The sequence below is a fragment of the Populus alba genome, chromosome 15 (genome assembly GCF_005239225.2).
Source record: "Populus alba chromosome 15, ASM523922v2, whole genome shotgun sequence".
NCBI lineage: Eukaryota > Viridiplantae > Streptophyta > Magnoliopsida > Malpighiales > Salicaceae > Populus > Populus alba.
Window position 1 is genome coordinate 14,995,538 of NC_133298.1, and position 25,709 is coordinate 15,021,246.

The following is a 25,709-nucleotide window of genomic DNA, read 5'->3' on the forward strand; positions in this document are numbered from 1 at the left end:
TTGTACTTTCATATGTTAGACTATTACTCATGAAATTGTGTTTCAATTTCCAAACAAGGAAAAACGACGTGGAGGAAGGGGAAACACATAAGAAGTTGAGAAAACATTTTTTACTTAGAGTTTTTAAACCCAGTCTCGTAATTAGTCCAGTTCAAGATTTGAATTTTGAATTTTAACTGGGTCACCTTAAATTTTGACTTTCTCTATTTTTTTAATACCTGACTTGGTTCCAACCTCAAATTGACCTATCGGACCGGGTTTTAAAACTATACGTTGCTATTATCCTTATTTTTATTGGGCCAAGTGGTCATAAGACCATAAGTGGTGTTGAAAAAAAAAAAAAATAATAGTGGGAAAAAACAATATAAAAAAGTTATAAAAATTTTGTATTACTGGTATAAACATAATCAAATTAAATAGTAAAGAATTATATTTTATTTGCAAAAATAATTCTTCTAAGAATTGATAAATAGTTTTTTTTTTCTTGAGATTCCTTCCTTTATATTTTTTTCTAAAGATAAAATAGATCTAATAAGATTTAATAACTCGACTAAAAAAAATCCTAAAACTTAATTTTTAAAACTCGTGAAGTGGATCACTTGATCATAAACACCAAATAAAAAAAAGCATGAAACTCAATCATCAACGAATCAAATATTAAATGATAAAAAAAATTCAACAATACAAAAGGATATGAAGGAAGAAAAAGAAATTAAACACACACAAAAACATGCAAGCTCACTCGGGTTAATCCGTTAAACCCAGAATAACCAAAGTACTTCTAACAATTATAATTATAGAACAAGAAATAAACTCCATGATAATACCATTTATCCTTTCAAAGTCAATTCATTTAATTTTTATTTGCCAGGGACAAAGACATCAATTCATGATTTCAATCTCCAGTGAATCACTCTTTTGCTAAAGTATTTTTGCTACACATTTTATTTTCTATTTTTATTTTTTTTGTAATAAGGAGTGACTTATCCTATTATTGAAGGGGATCATGGTGGGTTTTCATGGTGATTTTTGCCTCAAATAAAGAGAGAGATTACCTCGTTCAAGCAATGGAAACTTGGGTGAAGTATGTACCGTACAGATTTGACCAGGCATTTCATGTGGAGGAGGAGGAGGACACCATTGTTGCCAAATCGGAAGCTTAGAAAATCTGCTATTGACGATGATCATGTTTTCAGGCATCTAGATTAATTACACGGGATTCAACCTCCTTGAAGCGTTAGAAAAATGGTGCTATCCTCCTAAGCCCTGCTGCATTCATGAAGCTCCAATACCAGAGATCAGTGGTGCCCTGCATACATAAAGCATTGTAGGCGACAAAGAACATCTTGCTGAATAGCCACTACATGGTTCTGTTGTACCGAAAATCAATAATTTATTAATTTAATGTTTTGAAAACCATTCATTAGAAAAGTGCAGGACGCCAGAGACTGATTGAAGAATTGTTTGCGGTATACCAACGGGCACTTTCTCTGATCATTTTTCCTGTTTTTCCCAAAGAGATTTATCACTAACAAAAACACAAGCTCTGCTATACCTTTGCCAGTTAAACTGGCTTTGGATATTTGAATAACCACATCAAGAATTAAGCAAACCACAGCAGAGAACCTAATCACCTATGCTCAAACGTTACGCCAACCTAAAGTTACAATCACATAAATATGAATTGCCAATACATGAATTCCTATACTTTATTAGTTACAGCATTGTTTAACCCTTCATTTCAATACGAATGCACCCACTCGCAGAGATGGTTTTCTTAACATAGCTAAAGCTTGTTTGTTGATGATGGCAGTAGAGGCTGCAATTGTTCACTAAATTACCAAGGTCTACCAGCACCAAGTGGCACGGTATTGGATCCTGAAATCATCCCCCGGTTGCTGAAGCCAAAGCCGCCACCTCTTCCTCTGGAACGGAAGTTACCTGCAGAGCATATGAACATGAGAAATAAATGAGATTCATCATAATTGAATAGACTTAGCATTCAATCCTGATTAACACGTCCACATATATTTACCTCCAAAAGAACCAGCTGACCGAGTCATAGCAGATAATGACGGAGGCACAATCTGCCCTGCTTCTTGCAGAATTTTAATAAGATCCCTAGCAAATTTTGCATTTGACTCTGTGAAAAAGGTTAAGGCTGTTCCCCTAGCTCCTGCTCGACCAGTTCTGCCTATCCTGTGAACATAATCCTCGAGGCTGGAAGGAAAATCATAGTTGACCACACATTTTATGTCCTTCACATCTACAAGCAATTAAAGTAGAAGTTAAGTGAAAATAATTGATGTATAAAGTTCACTGAATGCACTTAAGCGCAGGACTATAGGCCCCAAGACAAACTCAGCTATGAAAGATGGCTCATTCTACTTGAGATAATTAACAAAATGAAAACATTGTTTGATTCTCGATCAAGAGATTACTCAGCTTTCAGAATTTTCATTCTCAAAGTAAAGCTATCAAAGCTTGACATAAGGTAGCTAAATAAAAATCTGGACTGGAGCCTCTTAGGATAAGCATGCCAGTTTACGAAGTTTTTAGCCACCATGCTAACCTGATTCACGGCTCTAGAAATGTATGAACACCCCCTTATCCCCACACCCCTAAGATCCGAATGATCAATTTAAGATAACACATTCAAGAGACAAATGTGCCCACCTTAACCTTGCAGGGATAAGGACAGCTTCACCACCACTATTTCCATATCCAGCTATTTAATAAACATGTCAGTCAACCCGGCTGCCAAGATAAACCAGCTCTATAACTGTGGATGGGCAACAATCGCTTGCAAACATGTTATGTAGACACCCGTTAGTTGGAGCTATGCGATATTAGAGAATTCTGCAAATTACTGCCTCATGAAAGCCAGATTTTTAGATTACTTTTCTTCCATGCAGAAACAGAAATGCAACTTCCCCAGTCACAGAATAAATCTTAAACTGCTGTCCACAACACCAATGGGCAGTGCTCCCTGTGTCCATGAAACATGAGCTGTAGCTAATGGGATATTCTAGCGAATATGAGAAACCAAGATGCCACTCAATCCAACTTTAAAATCCCTTTGAAGCAAAGAACCATGCTTACAAGTTAATACAGCAATCAGTAGGTGATTATTCATATTGGTAGCTCGCTTTGCACCCATACCACAGATTATATTCAGGGAAAACTGGATAGCAGCCGGCTGACTTGCCTATCTTCAAATTTCTAGACAGAGATGAATAGACCTAGGACTCCTACACACAATGATCCTACCAAGGCCCCGTGCAGCAACATCAGTGGCAGTCATTATAGGGCTTCTGCCACTTTTGAACTCCGCCAGGACCCAATCCCTTTCAGCCTGGTTTTTATCACCATGGATGGACAAAGCTGCCCATCCATCCATTCTCAACTGCCTTGTAACTTGGTCACAGCCCTTTTTTGTCTCCATGAATATTAGAATTCGACTTCCATCCATCGCTTCTTTCAGCAGTTTGATCAGCCTGCATAGATTTAGACATATTAAAGTAGCTATATCAACATGCTAAAACATCATTTTTTCTCTGCTACAAGCTGCTGAGACAAACCGTTTGTACTTCTCCAGGTCCATCATGACTTCAACAACTTGGTTTATAGACTGGTTTGCTTTTAAATCTTGCGATCCTATGATAACCTAAACATGGTAAAAATTTCAACAATATTGGGTGAACATGCCTTTATAACAAGCAAATAACAATAAACCCAAAATACTTATATGATAGCAATTGGGGACAACTATGACTGAGACCTTGTATGGATTATGCAAAAAATGCCTTGATAAAGCTTCAACCTCCCTGGGCCATGTTGCACTCCAATACAATGTCTGCCTATCTGGTCGAATCTGCGATAAAAATAGACCTCTTAGAATTCAGTTTCAAAGGACTTCCTGACTAATGAAATTCCATTGTAATAACAGTTTCTGGGTTGGTCCTCTGGCAAAAAATACAAATTACTTCAGTGTGAATTACTTTAAATTAGCATGAAAAATCCAAGTACCTTGCCAAAAGTCAAATTATCTCAATAAGAATATTCATTAAAATTCCATGGTTTGTACGGCCACATTATTGCAGGAGGAAGTTAAAGACAGATGCTTACCTGAGATACAATTTTCCTAATTTGAGGCTCAAAGCCCATGTCCAACATGCGATCAGCCTCGTCCAACACTAGGTATGTGACTCTTCGCAAATTCATGTGTTGAGCTCCCAACATATCTATTAGTCGACCAGGGGTAGCGATAACAATTTCAACACCTGGCATAAGACAGATCCTGAATCACTACCATACTTCACCAATCTCAATCTGCTTAGATTTGCAAATATCATAACAAGCTACTCAAAACAGACAATACCTCTTTGAAGATCACGAATTTGGGGTCCCTTGGGAGCACCACCATAAATGCATGTGCTCCTAATATTCGCCTTTGAACCAAACTTCAAAGCTTCTTCTTGAATCTGAACTGCCAGCTCTCTTGTAGGAGCTAATACTAACACAATCGGACCATCACCATGTACTAGACAGCAATAAAGTTTAAAACAATAAATATCACACAATAAAATGTGACAACTTCAAAAATTCAACTTAACCAGAAAGGCAATAAATACTAACCCAATCGAGGCTGAGCAGCAACATGCACAAAAGCTGGTAGCAGATATGCCAGTGTCTTACCAGAACCAGTCTCAGCAATGCCAATTAGATCTCTACCCTTTAGAGCCATTGGCCACCCTTGAGCTTGAATTGGCGTTGGCTCAACAAAACCCAACTTAGCAATCACCTGTAAGCAGTAATCTACCACATAAAATTAAAACAATCAGTCTAAAATAATACGTAAATTTTCAGAACGAACCATATAAGCATTGATGTGAAAAAAAATTGAAGTACCAGGGAAATTGGCCTCGTGGAAATTTCGAATAGGCCTAGGCACGTCATGACCTTCAACAGTAATTTCTCTTCTGGAACGAAACGTAACCACTTCATGTTCCGACATAGCCCTAATAGAAGGATTCTCGAAGTATAAGTTCTTCTCAAAAGGCACCAAGTCCCCAAAATCCTGCTTTGGAAGTGCAATATTATCCAACTCTCTCCTTGGATCCCCCCCTCCAAACCTCCCCCCTCTTCCACCACGGCCAGAACCAGAATTCCAGCCTCTCCCACGGCCAGCATCATTTCTTCTATCCCCGCCATGAAAATTAGACCCTCGGCCACCACTAAACCCCCTTCCTCCTCCTCCACCAACACCACCACCTCGTCCAACACTGAATCCACTAGCAGGTCGCTCAAAAACAGGATAAGCTCCACCAACTGGAGGGGGACCACCTCTACCCGCAAAAGACGGAGGCGGAGGAACCCCAGCACCACCGCCACGAGGAACAGGCCCCATCATTGTGGGTACCACTGGAGTTTTGTGGCCCATTAAGTCACTGAAAAACAGAGCCGGTTAACATAAGAATCCAAAATCAAAGTAAGAAAAAAGGGATTTTTCGATCAAAACTGAGAGAAAATAATTGCCTGCGATGGTGACGGTGACGGTAAGAGTCGGGGTCGGAGTAGCGGTTGTCGTAAGGGTTCATCACTGATTGGAGCTTGCTTGGGCTAGGATTTATTCGATTTGAGTTTTCTTCTTGTTGGAAGTTTGAGAGAAAGAGGAGAGAATATTTATTTTATCAGATCGCGGGAAAGATATTTTTCTTCTTTGAGCCTCCTTTATTCACTTGAGTACATATAACCTAAATATTTTAAATATAATATTATAGATATATAAACTTTCTAAATATTTTTTAAAATAAAATCTATTAATATTTTTAATTTTCAAAACTCCAAAATATTTTTTTCCGATATTAAAAAAATAAAATTAGTTAAACCTATTAATTTTATCAAATTCACTTTTATATATATATATTAATAACTTCCTTTTTCTAATAAAATTTATTTAATTTTTTAATTGCAAAATGAATTTTTATTGATCAAATTTATTATAATATAGCCATAAAAATATCTTCATGAAAATATTTTTCATCAGATTTGATAAGACGGCTTTGGCTTTTAGGCTTCTTTGTAAACGATTTGTCGAGAACTCTTGAACGACGCGTGGTCTTTACGATAGACACGTGTAGGGCCCCACCACTACTAACAAGGTCAAAACATGAAGAACAAACAAGGGAGAGGTCATGCAAGCTGCTCTTATTTAAATCTGTGACAGTAACAATGGCAGGAGAGGAGAGTCCTTTGATTTCTGTTCCTGTAATGAGAATCCAAAAGACTCCTTCTCCAATTCCTTTCGTGTGTATCATCACTCCTAAAAGAAACCAATATCTGAGAAATTCATCAAAAACAAAACAAGAAAGAAGGGAATCATATATATCTATGAGGATTTCGCCTTCCATTCATTGGTTTGATTTACATTACATCTTTGTATTTAATGTTTATTTAGTACAACCACGGAAATTAATATAGTGTTAGTTGTAGTCTTCAAAAAAATGGTAGCCACCGGGAGTCTGTTTCCTTCAGCTTCCACCTTGTATTTGAGAGTTTTTGGGTTTCTCCTGCCGGTCTTTCCAATATTGCCGGCTGCTTCTTCTTCTTCTTCTTCTTCTTCTGTTTTGGATAAAATCTTAAGAATCCATCACCATGTTCCTGCAAACTGGATGAGACAGGAAACGTCATTTTCTTCGTAGAAACTGATGGAAAACTATAAAAATGTAAGCATTCATGCTATCCATTTTTCAACTTGCCTGGGAAACATGGAAGGTTGAAAAACTTGTTAGCAGAGGATGACGCTGGCTCTATCCCATCCTTACCATCCATGATCTTCTTCCCATTATGAATAATACTAACCTCACAATAGTCTGGAGCTTTATTCTTCACAAATTCTCCTTTTCCCAACTTTTTCCTTAGCAGCCTGCAAGGATGGAGGTGAAATCATTAAATTGAATGTTGACTATTAACGTCTATCTGCAAGCATATGACAATAAGCTCGTCGATTCGTTTATTCGTTAGCATAGATTGGTTGAGCGGATTATATATGCCTAATTGATCTACAATTTGAAGAGAAGTTTTCTTGCAGTCCATGTGAAATATGAGTCGAATTGGCACTCGGATGAACAGCTTTGTCTGCTACAATCTAGATTTTTTCAAATCTCAGAAAACACAACAAACGTGTTATGAGGGGTTTATATAGAAAACAAGCATCTGCACCTTGAGCGAGGTAGGCATTTGTTTCCCATGACAAGGTGGGTGATGTTAAGAACAGAAATGAGTTCTAGAATAGTTTTGGCTGTCAGATTGCTCTCCAGCAGCATCGTATCTACTGTCACCTGTCACAAGAAACAAGTTCTGGTATCAATGGTCTTGGTGAATGATGAGTTACTGTGTAGTGATATAGAGTTGCCATTATCCGCACCTTGGCATTGGCACACAGGCGAATGTATTTTTGCAGCTGGTTCCTCCTCCTGTTATTCTCTTCATTAATGTAAAATCTCACTTGATCTTGACTTAATTGGCTCCTTGATAACCTTCCAACTGTCAACAAACGATTAAAAAGAGAAAACAACTCTACAAAATAATTAAACCTGTCATGCTCCACAACATTGGGATGTGGCAAGCGAGAAAACAGCTCTACTTGTTCATGTCAAACAATATTTTTATGACCTCCGATGATTCAAGTCATATTTTTATATGATGGTCCACACAATAACAAAGTCTGATTTTCCTGATCAGATTTCCCCTGCATTAGTTCTGGCCACAAGTAGACTCAAGTCATCTTCTTAAATGGTCAATTGCTACATAGGGACTCCATGATTCCAAGGTTTTGATTTGAGAAATTCAGAACAAAATCCGTATCACTTAGTTATGCTAGACATATCAGTAATGGACTAGTGTAACCTCCTGAGCAGCAGATATTCATTATTTTAGTTGATCAGATGTGTTGTTGTACGTTACATCAGGTTACTCTGGAAGAAGCACAATCATCTTTCCTTCCTCAGAGAAGCAAGAATTCATCCCTCTAAACTCGATTAATCTAACAACATGAACAACCTGGTAGGATATAAAGGCTTACCTGGTGTAGAGATATATGACAGAGGAGGAAAAACATGGACAAGAAAAACTCGAGCTCCAGGTGAAACAGCGTGATCTAGAGCCCACTTCAGTACATCAGTGTCATTTTTACCAACAGCTACATAAACATCATCATTGATTCCATCTATGCTGTTAGTAATAGTCTTGCTATCATCCCCTATCTCTACGATTTCTGGCGACATGATTCGTGCACTGTACCTCATAGAACTTGCCGGAACATATTTCTCTTCTTCCATCTCTTATCCTTGAATCACACAAGCATAGACTATACAGAAATCAACAACGTAAATCATGTGATAGAGATAGGTGGTCTTTTTTGAGAGCGAAGATAACAAGCTTTTGGCGCTAGTTAAATATTGACAGTTTTAAAGGAAATGGTCGTTGCTCTCAAGGCCACAAAGTAAAAGGAAAAATAAGAAGAGGGAATTCTCTTTTGTCAAGCATTGTAGGCTACTGGATATGTCACATAAGACCATTTCTCTCTTGTTAAGAGCCCTTTTGGAAACCCTTCGCTTTCCCCTCCTCCATATTGTCTTGTCATGAGGATTGACCTTACTTTGGGAAGATAGCATCTTGTGTACTATCCTCACATTTGAAAAACACAGTCCTTGTTTTACCTATTGTTAGGCACACAACACACCTCAGATTGCCATCAATGAAAAAGCGTGCATGAATGAGGTCATACAACCAGGCTCTAGATTAATTGATCACCTTCTTCTGTTCTTGATTTTAAAACATGGAATGGAAAAAGAAGAGCAAATCTTGTTTGGATTTTAACCGATCCTGTAGACGGAAAAGGATGATTCAGTGCATTCTACTGATTGTTTCGTATTGGGAAAAGGGGTCTCTTTTTCTCTCCGCACCTTCGTCTGGCAGCAGTGTCCTATTCCATAAGTGCTGCACAACTCAGCCATCCAATTACAAGAATACAACAATTCGGCTGGGTTCTTATTCTAATATTCCACCATCTTAGAGGATAACTTCTCGTCCAGATAATTCCAAGTTGATTTTAAATATTTTAAGCAGCTTGGTGGGTGTAGATGAAGTTCTTTAAAGGTTGGCCCTGAGTACAAATACAAGAATTTTGACCTGGGTTCAGTTGTTCTCCGGTGCTTGTCTTTCACTCTCCTTGCAGAAAACATCAGGAGATCTCAATTTGCTCCCGTGCTGCAGGTATTATAGATCCAAGTAATGATATTTCCTTAGCAGTAAATGTTCACTCATATATTAACAGATTCCAATACAAAATGATAAGCTGAGAACATCAATGGCCGCCGCATGTTAGTTATAGAAGCTGCAATGCAAAGATATTTGGGAAGATGAATCCATCCATGTTGGAAATTATTTGGAGCTGCAATGCTGAAAATGTTGAAATTAATTTTGAAGTATAAATTTAAAGTTACCTTTTATTTTTTTAGTGCAAGAATACTTGTTAAGTGTTTGGAGCTAACCTTAAACTAGTATAAACAATGTCTCAGGAGTATTGTAATGTAAGTTTAAGTCTGTAGAAACTTTTTTTTCAGAAGAGTAATATATATATGATATAAAATAGAGTTGTGTCTCCCTACTTATTCCTTTTGTTCCACCATGCTTCTTATAAAATTTTTTTAACATGGATATTAAAATTAATATGTGTTGTTGTGAACTGTTATATAAAAATCAAACCAATTAATTTTTGGAAAGTTTTGTAAAATCCGTTACACCAAGGAACAACCATAGTTATAGCCTTCAATCGTGAATATTCAAAAATAGCTTTTATGTATCTACATAAACCTAGACAATATCTTTGTAAGATAAGAGAAAAAATAAAATATTTACTACTATTATCATGGAATCAAAGTAGGATCCTAAAATCTCTACATCTTTCATGTTTCAATCAAATTGTCTTCCTCTTTACCTATTATTTTTACAACCATGGCAGAGTCTATTCTAGATAATTGGACAACAAAAGCCCATGACTAAAGTCCAAACTTTTTCTCAAGTTTCATCAAATGCATCCAATGCTTCTATTGGTTTTAAGTTAGACGGTTCCAACTATACATTATGGTCTCCGGTTGTTGAGATGTATATTTTAGAAAAAATAAATTGAAATACATAATCGGTGATACTTCTCAACACCCTAAAATTGATCAATATTTCTAAAAAATAAAGGAATGAAAACGCAATTGTCAAAGGATGGCTTATCAACTTAATGGATCCTTCTCTGATTGGAAACTTTATTTGATTCCTAACTACCAAACAGGTATGGGATTCCATAGCTACAAACTTTTTGATGGAACCGATACAACACAAGTTTACAATCTTTGACAACATGTAACCTGCTAGCATGTGAAAGGCAGGTGAGTCCATTGAAAAATACTACACCGATCTGCAAGTTTATGATGTAAAGTTGATTTTTTTCATCCTAGTCCTGCGATACGTGCAGAGGATATTCAAAAATACAATTTTATTCTACAGGAAAAAGGAGTTTATACCTTTCTTGATAGCTTAGATGATCAGCTAGACAAGGTTTATGGTGATGTTCTCCAATTGCAACCATTCCCTATAATTGAACAATCATATGCTCATGTTAGACATGAAGACATTAAACAAGAAATAATGACATTTAGGGGTGATATTGCTCCAAGTGCAATTATGGGGATTGAACACTGGAAAATTGAAACCAAAATATCAACCTGATGAAGGGAAAAACATTCATTGTGGTAGCCTAAAACATACATGTGAAACTTGTTTTAAGTTGCATGTATATCCTAAGGGGTGGAATGATTTCCAAGCAAAGACGAAACGTAAAAACACTAGCATAAATGAATGCACAAGGAGAAAAGTTTTTGCAAATGCCAAATTATATTTGTCCCTAATTGCTCAACCAGAATCAACAATATTTTCAACAAACTCTAACAATCAAGGTAATTTGTAAACATACCTTGGCTACATGTCAAGATCATAATGACAACAATTAGGTTATAGACTTTAAGGCTATTAATCATATGGCGTTTGATCCCCATGATTTCTCATATACTACTAAACCTAAGAGAATTCACATTACAAATGCTAATGGATTCAAACATCCAGTCACAGAAGTATGGACTATGATATTATCTTTTTTCCTCTCTCTGCACCATACCTTACTTATTCCATTCTTGTAAAATAAATTACTCATTATTAGTCAACTTACCATTGCCCTCAATTGTGTTGTGTTAATGTATCCTAACTTTTATATTCTTTATAGTATTCTCACCAATAAGATTGTTAGGTGTTGTACTAACAAGGGGGGACTTTACTACATAGATGTTCTTAGTACTGGGAAAGTGAATTATGTTCAACACACTACTAGTGATAAGGAATGACATATTTGGTTTACTTCATAATCATATAGGAAATCTTTTCTTTGGATATCTGCAACATTTAGTTCCAGCTTTATTTTCCACAGTGTAACCTCCATCCTTTAAATGTGATACATGCATTGAAACCAAGAGGCATTATGTTCCTTACTTCGTAAGCCATATTAGAAGAGACAAGCCATTTTCTTTGATACATTCAGATATTTAGGGACCCTATTTTGTTACTACTCCATTAGGACACATGTGGTTCGTCATTTTTGTTGACAATTGCAATCAGATGACATAACAATATTTATTTAAATGGAAAGAAGAAGTGTTTGTTGGGTTCCAATTGTTCCATATCATGATTCAAACATAATTTTCAGCTATATTAAAGCACTTTGTAATGACAATGGAGGTGAATTTATTAATACAAAATTCAAAGCTTATTTCCAACAAAATGGTCTCATCTATGAAACATCATATCCCCAAAATCCTTAACAAAATGGAAATACTGAGAGGAAAAATTGACATATCCTAGAGATGATATGAGCATTGTTGATTGGAACACATGTCCATTATTGATATTGGGATGATGTTGTTGCTATAGCAATATATTCACCTTCAAAAGTCCTACATTTTCAGACCCCCTTATAGACACTCTCACTACCTTTACTAATTGTGTTACTACTTCCCCCAGGATATTTAGATGTGTTTTCTTTGTTCATCTTCTTAAAAACCAACGAACTAAGTTAGATCCATGTACCATCCAATGTCTCTTCTTAGGATATGGTTTACACCAGAAAAGGTATAGATGTTTAGACATCAATACTCAACGAACGTACATCACTATGAATGTCACTTTTTTAGAAACAAAGACCTTTTATCCATCACCTCTAGCCAAATCATCTTTTTTATTGGGAATGTTAAAGTGAAGATATGAATTGGCTAGCAATAACAATATAGCAAAAACCAAGAGGTGACTTAGAATATAAAGATGACTTAGAACAAAATCATGGAAATAATAAGAAATGTCCTTCAGTAAGAGGCCTAACACTTGATGAACCTAATTTGAATTGTAATGGAATTCCACAAAGTAAGATGTCTTCAAGTGATAACTCTCGTGATGGTGATGCAACAACAAGTAACGATCCCCCTTCATAAGTACCTAAAAGCATCTCTCATGAGAATATCACTAAGGTAGGTTCCTCCGCCATACCTCTTTCAATTAATAACAAGGGTGGTGTTGTACCATATATGCTACCTTTCAGATATAACTATGGGAAACCATCAAGCTAATTTTCTTTAGAAGTGGAAGATAGAAGATCTAGATATTTTATTGCCAACTATATATCAACTTATGGGCTATCCAAATCACTCAAGACCTTTGTATATAAACTATCCATAGATTACATCCTTTAGAATGTAGAAGAGGCATTACTTGATCCATAGTAGAGTCAAGCTATACAAGAAAAACTAAAGGCCTTACAGAAATACAGAACTTGGAAGTTGGTTTAATTACTTGAAGAAAACAAAATAGTAGAGTGGTATACACAGATGTATAATTTTAATGGATCCATTGATAGGTACAAGGTGAGGCTTGTTACAAAGGGCTACACATAGATGTGTAAAGATTACCAAAAAATATTCTCATTGATAGCAAAATTAAACACAATTAGATTTTGTTATCATTTGCAATAAATTTAGATTGATCATCACACCAATTTGACATGAAGAATGTATTTCTCCATGGTAATTTTTTTTAAAAAAATTTCATATACATCCTGCCAGGATACTCAGCAACTTCAGAAGATAAAGTAGTATGCAAACTATAAAAAACCTTGTATGGATTAAAGCAATCACCCGGTGCATAGTTTGGTCGTTTCATTATAACTATTAAAACAAGTGGATTTAAGTAGAGGAACTTAAAATATACTATTTTCCTAAAGAATCAATTTGGAAAGGTGACAATACTAATTGTTTATGTAGATGACATTATCATCACATGTAAAGACAAAGAAAAAGTTTCCAAACTCCAAAAGCAATTATCAGCTGAATTTGAAATGAAAAACCTAGAGAGACTCAAATACTTCCTGGGAATAGAAGTCTTCATATCAAAGCAATGTATATTTTTATCCTAAAAAAATATGTCTTAGACTTGCTATTTGAAGTTAGGTTGTTGAAGTGTAAATTAGTCGAGACTCCTATTATCCAAAATCATCAACTTGGAATATATGTTGATCAAGTATCCACAAATAAAGAAAAATACCAAAGGATAGTTAGTAAGCTCATTTACCTATCACATACTCGACCAAACATTGCTTATGTTATAAGTGTGATTAGCAAATTCATGTACAATCATAGTGAAGATCATATGAATGCAGTAACTAGAATCCTTCAATATTTAAAGTTTTCTCCTAGGAGAGGGTTAATGGTTATAAAACATGATCATTTCAATGTTGATGATTACACTAATGCAAATTGGGCAGGAAAATATTTTAGATAAGAAGTCAATGTCAAGCTACTTCACCTTTATAAAGGGCAATCTTGTTATTTAGAGGAGTAAGAAACAAAAACTTGTTACGCTATCAAATGTTAAAGTATATTTTAAAGGTATAACTAAAGGTGTGTGTGAACTTCTTTGGCTAAGGAGGCTACTAACAAAAAAAGGTTTTTTCCCTGACTCATAAACGAACCTATTTTGCGACAACAAAGCAACCATTGACATCTCTCATAATCTGATCCAACACAATCAAACTAAACATATTAAAGTTAATCGGAACTTTATCAAGCAAAATCTTAAAGAGAAAATTACTCGATTCATATTTGTCAATTCAGAAGACTAGTTAGCAGATGTACTCACGAAGGCAGTATCTAGCAAAAATTTCTACATCTTACTTAAAAAGTTAGGTATTAGAGATATCTATACATTTACTTGAGGGGGAGTGTTGGTGTGAGTTGTCATACAAGAACCAAATTAATTAATTTATAAAAATTTTTGTAAAATCCCTTACTCTAAGGGATTACCATAGTTGTAGCCTTCAATCTTACACATCTAAAAAATAGCTCTTATGTGTCTAGATATACCTAGACAATTTGTCTTTCTAAGATAAGAGAAAAAACAAAAACCTTTATTACTTTTATCAATTTGGTCTAACAAGAAAATTTTCTAATGCAATATCAGACTATTTTGATCTAATAGGGTATTTAAAGGACTATAACATATGTGTAGAAGTAAGAGAAAAATCATAAAAGTGAGTATATAAACCAATGACATCAAAAAAAAAAAAAAAATAGAGGTGTTAACCTCGATGGATAGCTTAACTGATCATGCATTGTGTTTGCTCCTCAATAGTTACGAGTTTCGAGCCCCTCAGAGCCACTGGAAACTTATATGATCATTAATTTCAGGGCCTGTGAGATTAGTCAAAATACAAGCAAATTGGCCCGGACATCAAAGTTAATAAAAAAAAATAGAGATGCTAGATGATAAAGCTCAAGAAGCTAATTGAAACCTTGCATTAAGTATGTGTGTGTGTGTGTAAAGACAAAAAAGGCTAGGTGCAAGTTAATAAGTCCTTGCATAAGAGATATGTTGTGCAATAAAAATCACACATAAAGAGAAGAAGAGAGTTTTTCTTTTTTTTAAAAAAAGAAAAAGATATGGCCAAAGAGCCATGATGAAGAATATGACAATAGCCACCAAACAAGAAAAATAATTCAAAAAGGCATGTTCAAGCAAACATATTTGTTAAGAAAAGAAAATTTAAAGAGATGACAATGAAATGTCATTAGCTAGTCATGATAATTTAAAATAACTAAAATAATAATCCAAGAAATTCACAAGATAAAGACCAAGAAAAATGGTCACAAAAAGAAGAAACTATTTTGCAATTTGCAATCTTCCCAATCATGTTTTCAAACTTTAAGAGATTTGAGATTTTCAAAATTAAATTTTGAAGTATAAATTAGAAGTTTTTTTATAATTCTTCTAGATGCATAATAATGTGATTATCTTATTCCAAGTGAATATAATTATCCTTAGACTAGTGTAAAAATATGAATAAAATAATGATTTGTCATGTAAGTAGAAATCCATTTAAATTTCTCAAGTATAATAGTAATATAATATACAACAGAGGTGTGTTCCATCATGCTTCCCCTAAGTCTTTCTCCTAGCAGCAACAATTCAAACCGTGTTGTAGGTTTCCCAGTCAATGCCACCCATTTATTCTCTGCAATCCTTGCAAGCCTGCGCCATGGAGTCCCTTACGCTTTAAACGTGCACACACACAGGCTCACTTGACATGCAGAAAGTAAATTGCATCTGCTGCTCTGGTAATGGAACATTAATTCAATTTGAATATTGTCATGAGGCAGTGCTTCAGTATTCCCGTAAGCAAAGAACTAAGAACTTGGCAGGATTCGAAGAAGAAAGTTTAGTATTTTAAGAGCTGGTCAATGAACATAATCCCCCTAATGACAGTGCTTCAGTATTCCCGTAAGCAAAGAACAAAGACCTTAGAAACGCGATAAACAGGCCTCTGCCACGATTAGACCTGGAAGTTCTAATAAGGCAGGACTCCACGCCCTCTTTCTAGGAACAACAGGGGAGGTGCTCTTAATAAGCATGCCTCTTTACCTATATGCTTTTTTCCTCCTCCTTTAAAGTTTGATGTTTAAAATAGCACACAATATCATGAGGAGTTGAGATTAATAAAAGAGTAAATACCAAAAGCTTTAGATTGATAAGCTTGAGAAGCCCTATTCAGAGCATCCCATCAAGCCATCGGTAGAAGACTCTACCACCCACTTCGTGTGAATTCTATTTCAAGTTGGCCCACGTAGCTTATTTTCAAAGTTATATGGTCTACTTGTTCGATTGGTAACATGGTTAGCCATGGAAGGGACACATCCTATAGTAGAATCCTCTAAGCTGTAAGCTTAATCCTCATGAATCTGCAGGACAAATTTTATCATCTATCCACACAATTCTTGTATTTGCAAGTGATGATAGATTCCAAAATGGACCGGGAGCAAGGAAAAATTATGCGAGGAGAAGAGGAGAAGAATATTATTCCTTAGTGTCGGTGGACCATTTGCCCACTACATGATGCATGGGACCATTTCTAGAGTTAAAAGATGATTATAACAGAAAGATAAATCTGTCATTTAGCTACAAATGGTGATAATGTGTGTCAAACAGCAGATGAATAGAAACCTTGAACGTCATATGCATGAATTAATACCTCCTCTAGCTCATTCTTTTTGGCCATTACCACTCATCCAACTAAATCTTGATATAGACTTCTTGTAGTGTTTGTGTAGTGGAAAATATTATTAGATTGCTGAAATTTGAAGATCATATGAACACATACATATCCATTTCAGATACTGCAGATCATACTGCTATGGAATCGGGAGTGCACTAACAACCATAACGAAATCGCCATGTAAGTGACTGGCTCTTGTGAGAGGTGGCGGGGCTATGTACAATTTTGAAGGGTCAATTCTAGTTCAATGTTCTGTATATAAGCCGTAACTTTCAAGCTAATGAATCAAAGAGAAAATAAAGCATCTTCTTGAAATAATCTTGGAAAGCAGACATGGCAAAGGCCATTCAGCTTGCTGTTCTTAAAGTACTGATGATCATCATATTTGCTGGTTGGATTGCTGTCTGGATTCAAAAGCCTACTAACATGTGGACAAGAAAATGGAAAGGAGCCGAAGATAGTTCTAGGTATACAGTGTTTGGCTATTATGGTATGTATAAAAAGATATCATCTGAAAAGGTTTTTGCTTATTCCTAGAACATCTTTTTCACATATAATCACTTATTCACGACATGATTGCATCGGTTATTAATTTGTAGAATCAAGCAAGATTTGTCGTTCTCATGCTCATTCTTACTGCAAAACATAAAACATTCATGATTGCAATTACAGATGTTGGTATGCATGCTTATCCTGTACTGAATGCGCTGCAGGTCTCAACTTTGCTGTATACACATTTCCTCTTATTTCCCTGACCATAATTGGACTAGTTTACTTGAATTTGGTTTCGAAGGAGCCTCCTCGAAGCAGGTAATATAGTTGTGAAATCGGATTATGCTCACTGGAAATCAATGGCTTACTTTTTTTTATGATTAATATGGATGGCAGACCAGCAAGGAGTGCAACTATTGGTTTTTCAAATCCGGTGTTGGTAAACAGCTTTCTGGGAATTTTATCTAGCATAGAGATTCTAGCAGTGTTCCTCTTTGTCCTCTTTCTAGCTTGGACTTATTATGCCCGCATCAGCAATGACTTCAAGAAGTTGATGCCAGTCAAGTCACTGAACTTGGATTTGTGAGTTCTAACAATCCTAAATAACAAATGGTGGAGAGTAAAAATCAAGAGTAACACCATTACTGATGTTCAGTTGTATTTCAGATGGCAACTCAGGTATCTAAGAGTGGCAACCCGATTCGGATTGCTAGCAGAAGCCTGCCTAGCTTTGCTTCTTCTTCCTATTTTAAGGGGATTGGCTTTATTTCAGATACTTGGCATCCAGTTTGAAGCTTCAGTAAGATACCATATATGGCTAGGGACTTCAATGATACTTTTTGCCACCATTCATGGCGCAAGCACTTTGTTTATCTGGGGTGTCAGCCACCATATTCAAGATGAGGTATTCTATGCCCTTTCTGCTTTCCCTCTTGAAACTAAAGTTTGTCTGTTTTACTGGTTCAACTTGCATTTTTGTGATTCAATTTGGTATCTTTTGTTATTAACATTTAGCTAGTTTTTTCATTGTTCTATTGCTTTGCTATGAGTCTTCAATAACAGATGTGGAGATGGCAGAAAACAGGACGGATATACCTGGCAGGGGAGATATCTCTTGTTACAGGACTAGTGATCTGGATCACATCTCTTCCTCAAATAAGGAGGAGAAGATTTGAAATATTCTACTACACACACCACCTGTACATAGTCTTTCTAATATTCTTCTTGTTCCATGCTGGAGATCGTCACTTCTACTCAGTATTTGCTGGGATATTTCTCTTCGGTCTTGACAAGCTCCTTCGAATTGTACAATCAATACCAGAAACTTGCGTTCTCTCAGCACGAATATTCCTGCTCCCCGGCAAAGCCATAGAACTTACGCTGCCAAAGGATCCAAGTAAACTTTTCAATCTCACCAGTTACAATCATATTTATTAGTGTTGTGACAGTGAATTCTCTCATCAGAATGGCTCTCGTACTAATTGTAGGATTGAAGTATACCCCAACAAGTGTTATATACATGAAGATACCAAGTATTTCCAAGTTTCAGTGGCATCCCTTCAGTATAACTTCTAGCTCTAACCTAGATGATCACACGATGTCTGTTGTGGTAAAATGCAATGGGGGATGGACAAGAACTTTCTATGACGTGATCCAAGCAGAGTTAGATTCAGATACTGGTTCTATGAGCTGTATGCCTGTGTCGGTTGAAGGCCCTTATGGACCTGCTTCCCTGGACTTCCTAAGGTTTGCATAAAAGAACTTGGTATTGCAGGACAAGACTTTAATTGAACTAAAGATGATGATGAACTAGTTAAGAAATTTTTAGAGATTGTCACTAGTTAAGAATTTTTTTGCAGGCATGACAGCCTACTAATGATTGCTGGTGGAGCTGGGATAACCCCATTTCTCAGCATTTTAAAAGAAATTGCTTCTGTAAACAGCAGCAGATATAGATTCCCCACGCAAGTTCAGCTTATCTATGTCGTCAAGAAATCACAAGATATTTGCCTTTTAAACTCAGTTTCTTCTCTACTTCTGAACCAGTCATCCACAAAATTGTCTCTAAAGCTAAAAGTATATGTAACTCAAGAAGAGAGGTCTGATGCAACAGTGAGAGGATTAGTGCATGACTTATCTCTAGTAAGAACAGTTAACTTTAGCACCGAATGCACAAACTATGCCGTACATGGACCAGAAAGTCCAATTTGGATGGCTGCCATGGCCGCATTATCCTCCATCAAATTCATGGTTTCTCTTATTTGCTTCAATCACATTTTTCTTCCCCATGAAAAGAAGAGTGCTGTAACGGAAAAGATTCTTCCCTCGGAAAAGAAGGCCGCAAAAGAAAAGACCCCCTCTTCAGTTGTTGATCTACTTCTCCTAGCTTCTTTCATCATAGCACTGGCATGCAACACCTTTTTAGCAAGTATTTTGAGATGGAAAGGACTCAAGAAAGACATCCGACCTCTCTCTCCAAAACATGGTAAAGCCACAGAACATGGTTCAGTGGAGACTGGAAGTCCTGTTGAAGAACATGAACTTCATTTTGGAGGAAGACCTGACTTTCAAGGTACTATTATTCTATCATCCCTTTCCTCCAATTCTTGCTGAATCTACTTCTTGAACTTTCTGTTTCTAATTTCAGTTTGTGTAATTACATGTTGCCAATATATAGATATATTCTCCAAGTTTCCAAATGAAACCGGCGGGTCTGATATCGGAGTGCTGGTGTGTGGACCGGTAAGTATGATGGAGTCGGTGGCATCGTTATGCCAGCTGAAGTCTCAAGGACTCAACATTGGTTCCAGGGGAAAGAAAACATACTTCAGTTTCCACTCCCTCAACTTCACTCTCTAGTCTCATCATCATTATCGCCATTAAGACACAGGAAAACTTGCCCTGATGTAACTAGTAGTAGTATCTGGCTTTCTAAATAATGGATGGCTACATTCCACTTTGTACATTTCCATTGTAAAAAGGCTTAAGCAGCTCAGCTGAGAGCTTGTGGATTTAAAGTAAGTTGAATGGATGGAACTTTATCAAAGTGCTTTGCGGGCCACACTGAAATTAAATTTCGTGGTTTTATAAGTTATTACCCCACGTTTAAAAAATACTCTTATCTCAAAAATTAAGTAAATAACATCCTTTCATCTTTTATCACTTTTGAGATATAATATTTATTAAATTTTTTGTTATTTTTAAACACGACAAAATAATTATCATATTTTATAATAGCCGTTAGTTAAATATATCGAGTTTCAAAATAATGATAATTGTCAACTGATCAATCAGTCAAATCTAATTGTATAATTGATTGATCGTTTCACATAAAAACCATAATTTTATAAATTTTTTCTTTTAAATATATTTTATTAGTAAAAATAAACATCTTTGTCCAACTTTTAAACTCAAAAACATATTTTAATTAAAATTTTAAAAAGTTATTGTTCATACAGTAATTCTCATATATATAATTCTGAGCAATCAGATATGAATCTGTCATAATTAAATGAGGATCTGTTCTAAACAATTTATATAGATAACCTAATAAATATATTTACAAGCCAGCCAGTAAAGTAGGTCTAATCTCAATCCTAATTTTAAATTCTAAATTTAAATTGAATTTATATATCATTTCACCATTTATTTTCATTTTACATGCCCAATTTATCCCCAACTTTGAGGGAGTTTCGTAGTTAATAGTATAGTAGTGGCGTCCACTTTGTCATGAGACAGGATATTAGTATAACTTTCTTATGCCTCTATGATGAGCCTCTGCACATGACTTTAGGTATATCTCAAACAAGGCATTAGTGCTAGTCATCATGGCTTAAAATTATGTGGATGTTATGATGCTTTTTCGCCAAAAAGCACCTAAACCCTAATCCGAAGGGAGAATCAAGTCTAGCAGCCAATAAGGCATTTCAAGGTCAATTTGCCACTATAATGGTGGCATCTCCACAGTAACATGAGCAACCCAAATTCCAGACTTTGATAACAATTAACTTGTAGTCATGGTTATTAATCATCCACTTAACACCCCCACCAAGAAAAACAATAAAGAAACAAAAAGGAAAATCATTTCTTGACAAGAATTGAGATCTTCACCAATTTAGCTTCACTTGTTAGTTTAAACCAACGGAACTTCAACACAAATTCATGGGTGACAAGTTGTTCAATCTCATATTAGAGGCAGAGACAAAACTTCGTAAACAAATGAAAGCAAAGAGCCATGTATTATCACCAAAGTTCACGATTGGATTGACTCAGTCAGGAACTTTCTTTTTCAATTGTCGTTCTAATTTTCTGTATCACCTCCAAATGGCAAGGATAAGATGCTGCTAATCATAGAGACAGTCCAGAAACAGAATGCCATATACCTTGTTATGCCAAGAATATGAACTAAATACATGTTTGACAGAAGCTGATGGAATAAAAGCACGCAGGAAAGACATAGATATCTCTTTCTTACATCATAGGACATGTTTAATTAGCTTATTTAAGAGGAAAAAAGAGCATGAACATTGAAAAAGGAAAGAAGAAAGCACCACTTTATTGCGCATGGATTTGATGATTATTTCACATGTCTAATCTAACAGTATTTTGTTCTTGGAATAGATTCCTGATTACAGATCATGCTGAAGACGAATCACGCAAAATAAGCTCATGAACCAATTGATAATTATCCTAACCACGAGCTGGACTTGGTCCAGTCTGAATTACGACTGGGTACTGATTATTGAAGATTCGAACAAAGGGTACCACAACTCTGCAAACGCTGACATACAAAGTTGCTTGCCTCTAGATTCTTTGACCATGTTGTGAAGAATTAAGAATGCATGTTTGATTTAATATAGCTGAAAAGAAAATGGGAGCCATCAGACCAATGGGATCTTGCACATCAGTAAATACCCCTCAGTCTGAAAGGGAAAGAGAGTTCATTCTTATATTTCTACATCTTTGTTCCTTTGGAATGGTTCTATTCTTGTGTTTGATTAGATGAAGATGAAAAAAGCAATCAGTCAGAGGAAAGGTTTCGGGCAACTTGTTTGCATAAAGTAAAAACTAAGGAAACCTCCGCCAAATGTTTATTTACGAGAGAACTAACTCGTGCTTGTTCTTGGATGAATGTTTTACTAGTCTTTATTGAATTACAAATGTAATGGGAATTAAAACTATAATATCTACCACCACAAATTCAACAAAAAAATATTAACAGAAGAAGATCTATATTCGCACCTGCGGGTCATGTAGTGTTAGAGCCACCTCTTTCACCACCATGTGCACTACCTTCACCGCCCCCGTCGCCACTGGCCAAAACATTCAACAACTCAGCAGGTGCGGCAGCCACATCTTCCCCAACCAAAACTGCCACCACCTCCCTCATACTAGGCCTCCTCTGGGGATCAGGATGGCAACAAACTAATCCAAGCTTCAACGCCATCTCCATTTCCTCCACCTCAAACTCCCCCTTCATTCTTTCATCCGCTGCCTCCACCGCCTTCCCTTTAGCATGCAGATCTCTCACCAAATCAATCAGCACTGAATCTTCCTCCTCAATTGACCCCATTTCTATCGGCCTTCTACCGCAAGCCACCTCCAATATCACAACTCCAAAACTATAGATATCACTCGCGGATGTTGCTACAGCCCTTGTTGCCAACTCAGGAGCCAGGTATCCCAATGTGCCAACCACTCGAGTTGTGTTAGGTACTTCATTGTGACCATAAAGCTTCGCAAGGCCAAAATCTCCAAGCCTGCCTCGCATATCTGAATCTAACAAAATATTGCTTGATTTAATATCTCTGTGCACAACTACTTGGTCCCAGCCATGATGGAGATAGTTTAACCCTTCAGCTACATCAGCTAAGACTTGGCGCCGTTGTTGCCAGTTCAATAGCTTCTTAGGCTTGTGGAATATGTAACGATCGAGGCTGCCATTGGGCATGTAATCATAAACAAGCATAAGCTCATTGGATTTTCTACACCAGCCTCGCATTTGGACTAAGTTCTTATGTTGCAGCCTGCCCATACTCGATATCTCAGCCATGAACTCTCTTAGACCTTGTTTAGAGTCATGATTCACGCATTTGACTGCAATTTCAGAATTGTTTGAGAGGGTTCCTCTGTACACTTTCCCAAATCCACCCGAACCCAAAAGCTGATCTTTGGAGAATCCATTAGTGGCTTGACTTAATTCTTCATAGGAGAATCTATGAGGCCAATATTCGAGCTCCCAATCTTCGATCTCGTCTTCTTCTAAATCTTTCAACTTATTCTTATACCACAAACAATAAACCACAAACACACAAATCATAACAAAAACAGCACAACCAATCGTTATGCCAGAAATAGCACCAGCTGACAACGAATTCGACGAAGATGGTAGGCTAAAAACGGGCAAATTCGTAACATTGATATCTCTAGCAACACCTGTATCACTAAAACTCCAAGCTAAAATCCTTTGTGCTTCAACCCAAGTAGTCTTTGAAGCAGAAAACCCCACATACATCTCCTCAGATGTATAATTCGCAATCACGGGATTTTTATAGGTAAGAATCGGTACAGACGGACGAGAAACTCCAACAGGGGCAACTGTAACATTGATCTCAAAATTGGCCCCATCGAATTCAATCCACGCTCGGACATTCTGACCATTTCCCATACTGACAGGCACAAAACCGGCAGAAGAATTGTACCCACCAGGCGCGGTTTTAGCGGACTCGATATTGTTCAAATCAATACCAATATGATTCCTATTAGGATCATTAAATTCTGGGTTCTGCCCAGTATCAAATTCAACAACTAAAAGTGGAGCTACAGAGGGTACAGTCGGATTAGAAAAAACACCAAAGTATTGGCTAGCAAGAGCACCAGGAGGGTTAGTCCAGTTAGAGAGAACAAAAGCAAGACCAAAGCCAGGACTTGAAGCAATGTTAGGCAATATAGAGAAGACAAAAGAAGTTGAAAAGGAAGAGAGAGTAGTAGTCGAGTTCTGGGTTTGTTTCATCTTCATTCTTGTTGGATAAAAAGCACGTCCTAGGGAGTACTGGTTGGTGTCATTGAGGAGTCTGATCACCGAGGTGTCGACTATGGCATCTGGGATGAGAATGACTCCAGGGTTTGTGGCATTGAATGAATCAAAGAGGAAGTCAAGGGCGAAACTGGGAGAAATCAAGAAGAGGAAGAGGAGGAGAGGTGGTCGCGACGGCATCGCTAAGGATTCCGGCAGCCGGAGGAGAGAATTGAGGAGGTGTGTGGTTGTGGCCGTGGGTGATTAAGAGTATGTTTATTGGTAGAGATTGTTTTTTAAATAATTTTGTATATTAAAATATATATATTAAAACAATTTAAAAAATATAAATTGTATTAAATTTTAATTAAAAAAAATTAAAATTTTTAAAAATATGATTTGTATCAACATTCCCAAACTGTCTTTAAAGTTATAAGTAAAAATAATAAAAATTTTGAATTAGTTTTACTGATATCATAGAGTTTTAATCAGTGATTAATGATTATAAGTTTATTTTATATTATTTATATTACTAACATAATATATAAAAAAATAGTTATTCTCTACAATTAAAACTCTTTACTTTTATATACATATCAATAGCAAATGAGAGTAAAATATATATATATATATTTATATCAATAAAATGAGATTTAAAAAAGAAATACAGTAGTAGTTCAGTTTTGGATTATTATATATACTGTTATTTTACTTAAAGTCAAATTCTGTGTGCATTGTCTTGATTATTTATTATACGCAATATATTTTAGAGTTTTACTAGTTTTTTTAAAATAAATTATTTTAAAAAAATTTTAAATTTATTTTTACTAAAAATTAATATTTTTTATGTTTTCATATCGTTTTGATATGCTGATTTTAAAAAATAATTTTTAAAAAAATAAAAAATATTATTTTAATATATTTTAACATAAAAATATTTTAAAAAATAATTATAATTATACATCCAAACATGCGTTAACATGTGACAATTGGATGTGCATGCATCGGTTTGTTTTTTCTTTTATTTTCATTTTATGACGAACAGAAAAGAAAGTTTAAGATGATGCGTTGTCGATCAATTTGCAAGTGAAAGCAACCTATCGTTCACTAAACGCTGATGGCTTCGAGAAAAGAAGCCAAAATGCTTGACTGATGCATGCATGCGTAGAAACTTGAAAGGGCATGAGGTCAAGTTGAAAGGATAGAAGCCAGAATGCCTTGTTGTGATTGTGCTTAGATTGACGTTTATTTTGTTCTCACTTTGGATAGACTTCAGAGCTTTTACGATTCATGTTTAAGGAACTGTTCATGGCATCGCTTTAATATTTGGGAATTACATGTTGTCAACTTGGCAAACATGCCACTATTTATTTATCAAAAAATTAATTGAATTTCAAAACTTCACTTTTTAAGTAAAATAATTATATGATTTTTTAATATACTTTTGAAGGAAAGCTTTTCAAACTTAAACTTTCACGGATTCACACTATCTTCTATTTTATT

The 25,709-nt window shown here is 35.9% G+C and overlaps 4 protein-coding genes across 6 annotated transcripts; 1 reads left to right on the top strand and 3 right to left on the bottom strand.

The window, feature by feature from the left end:
- Positions 1-1,529: 1,529 nt before the first annotated feature.
- On the bottom strand, positions 1,530-5,739 carry LOC118057442 (DEAD-box ATP-dependent RNA helicase 20). Of its 3 annotated transcripts, XM_035070017.2 has the most exons (10): positions 5,539-5,737; positions 4,912-5,450; positions 4,639-4,818; positions 4,382-4,543; positions 4,129-4,283; positions 3,782-3,874; positions 3,582-3,667; positions 3,271-3,497; positions 2,036-2,266; positions 1,530-1,941 (listed from the first exon to the last, which is right to left on the bottom strand). In XM_035070017.2, exons 1-10 carry the CDS (start codon positions 5,598-5,600, stop codon positions 1,838-1,840), a joined length of 1,839 nt encoding a protein of 612 aa, XP_034925908.1. In that variant the 5' UTR covers positions 5,601-5,737; the 3' UTR covers positions 1,530-1,837. The 3 variants fall into 3 exon arrangements, 1 of the variants encoding a protein (XP_034925908.1); XR_004688961.2 differs by lacking the exon at positions 1,530-1,941 and having other exon boundaries at positions 2,126-2,266; positions 2,573-3,497; positions 5,539-5,739; XR_004688960.2 differs by lacking the exon at positions 1,530-1,941 and having other exon boundaries at positions 2,127-2,266; positions 2,677-3,497; positions 5,539-5,739.
- Positions 5,740-6,356: 617 nt separating this feature from the next.
- LOC118057440 (U-box domain-containing protein 52) lies at positions 6,357-8,900 on the bottom strand. Its single transcript, XM_035070015.1, has 5 exons — positions 8,087-8,900; positions 7,430-7,548; positions 7,225-7,343; positions 6,762-6,928; positions 6,357-6,670 (listed from the first exon to the last, which is right to left on the bottom strand). The coding sequence occupies exons 1-5, from the start codon at positions 8,340-8,342 to the stop codon at positions 6,642-6,644; spliced, it is 690 nt and encodes a 229-aa protein (XP_034925906.1). The 5' UTR covers positions 8,343-8,900; the 3' UTR covers positions 6,357-6,641.
- A 7,794-nt stretch (positions 8,901-16,694) lies between these two features.
- On the top strand, positions 16,695-20,237 carry LOC118057439 (ferric reduction oxidase 8, mitochondrial). The gene is made up of 8 exons (XM_035070014.2): positions 16,695-17,189; positions 17,413-17,509; positions 17,588-17,773; positions 17,858-18,095; positions 18,254-18,587; positions 18,679-18,937; positions 19,051-19,763; positions 19,869-20,237. Exons 1-8 carry the CDS (start codon positions 17,033-17,035, stop codon positions 20,048-20,050), a joined length of 2,166 nt encoding a protein of 721 aa, XP_034925905.1. The 5' UTR covers positions 16,695-17,032; the 3' UTR covers positions 20,051-20,237.
- Positions 20,238-21,725: 1,488 nt separating this feature from the next.
- Positions 21,726-24,490, bottom strand: LOC118057438 (L-type lectin-domain containing receptor kinase S.1). The gene is made up of 2 exons (XM_035070013.2): positions 22,433-24,490; positions 21,726-22,050 (listed from the first exon to the last, which is right to left on the bottom strand). Exon 1 carries the CDS (start codon positions 24,405-24,407, stop codon positions 22,440-22,442), a length of 1,968 nt encoding a protein of 655 aa, XP_034925904.1. The 5' UTR covers positions 24,408-24,490; the 3' UTR covers positions 21,726-22,050; positions 22,433-22,439.
- Between the last annotated feature and the right edge of the window lie 1,219 nt (positions 24,491-25,709).

Excerpts from the sequence above, each read along its gene's own strand:
- LOC118057442 (XM_035070017.2), bottom strand. The coding sequence starts at position 5,600 with ATGAACCCTTACGACAACCGCTACTCCGACCCCGACTCTTACCGTCAC. Across the intron at positions 5,451-5,538 it reads CGTCACCGTCACCATCGCAG|TGACTTAATGGGCCACAAAA; the intron begins GCAATTATTTTC and ends TCTGTTTTTCAG. Across the intron at positions 1,942-2,035 it reads GTCAGCTGGTTCTTTTGGAG|GTAACTTCCGTTCCAGAGGA; the intron begins GTAAATATATGT and ends TATGCTCTGCAG.
- LOC118057440 (XM_035070015.1), bottom strand. The coding sequence starts at position 8,342 with ATGGAAGAAGAGAAATATGTTCCGGCAAGTTCTATGAGGTACAGTGCA. Across the intron at positions 7,549-8,086 it reads GTCATATATCTCTACACCAG|TTGGAAGGTTATCAAGGAGC; the intron begins GTAAGCCTTTAT and ends GTTTGTTGACAG. Across the intron at positions 7,344-7,429 it reads GCCTGTGTGCCAATGCCAAG|GTGACAGTAGATACGATGCT; the intron begins GTGCGGATAATG and ends TTCTTGTGACAG.
- LOC118057439 (XM_035070014.2), top strand. The coding sequence starts at position 17,033 with ATGGCAAAGGCCATTCAGCTTGCTGTTCTTAAAGTACTGATGATCATC. Across the intron at positions 17,190-17,412 it reads TACAGTGTTTGGCTATTATG|GTCTCAACTTTGCTGTATAC; the intron begins GTATGTATAAAA and ends AATGCGCTGCAG. Across the intron at positions 17,510-17,587 it reads AAGGAGCCTCCTCGAAGCAG|ACCAGCAAGGAGTGCAACTA; the intron begins GTAATATAGTTG and ends TATGGATGGCAG.
- LOC118057438 (XM_035070013.2), bottom strand. The coding sequence starts at position 24,407 with ATGCCGTCGCGACCACCTCTCCTCCTCTTCCTCTTCTTGATTTCTCCC.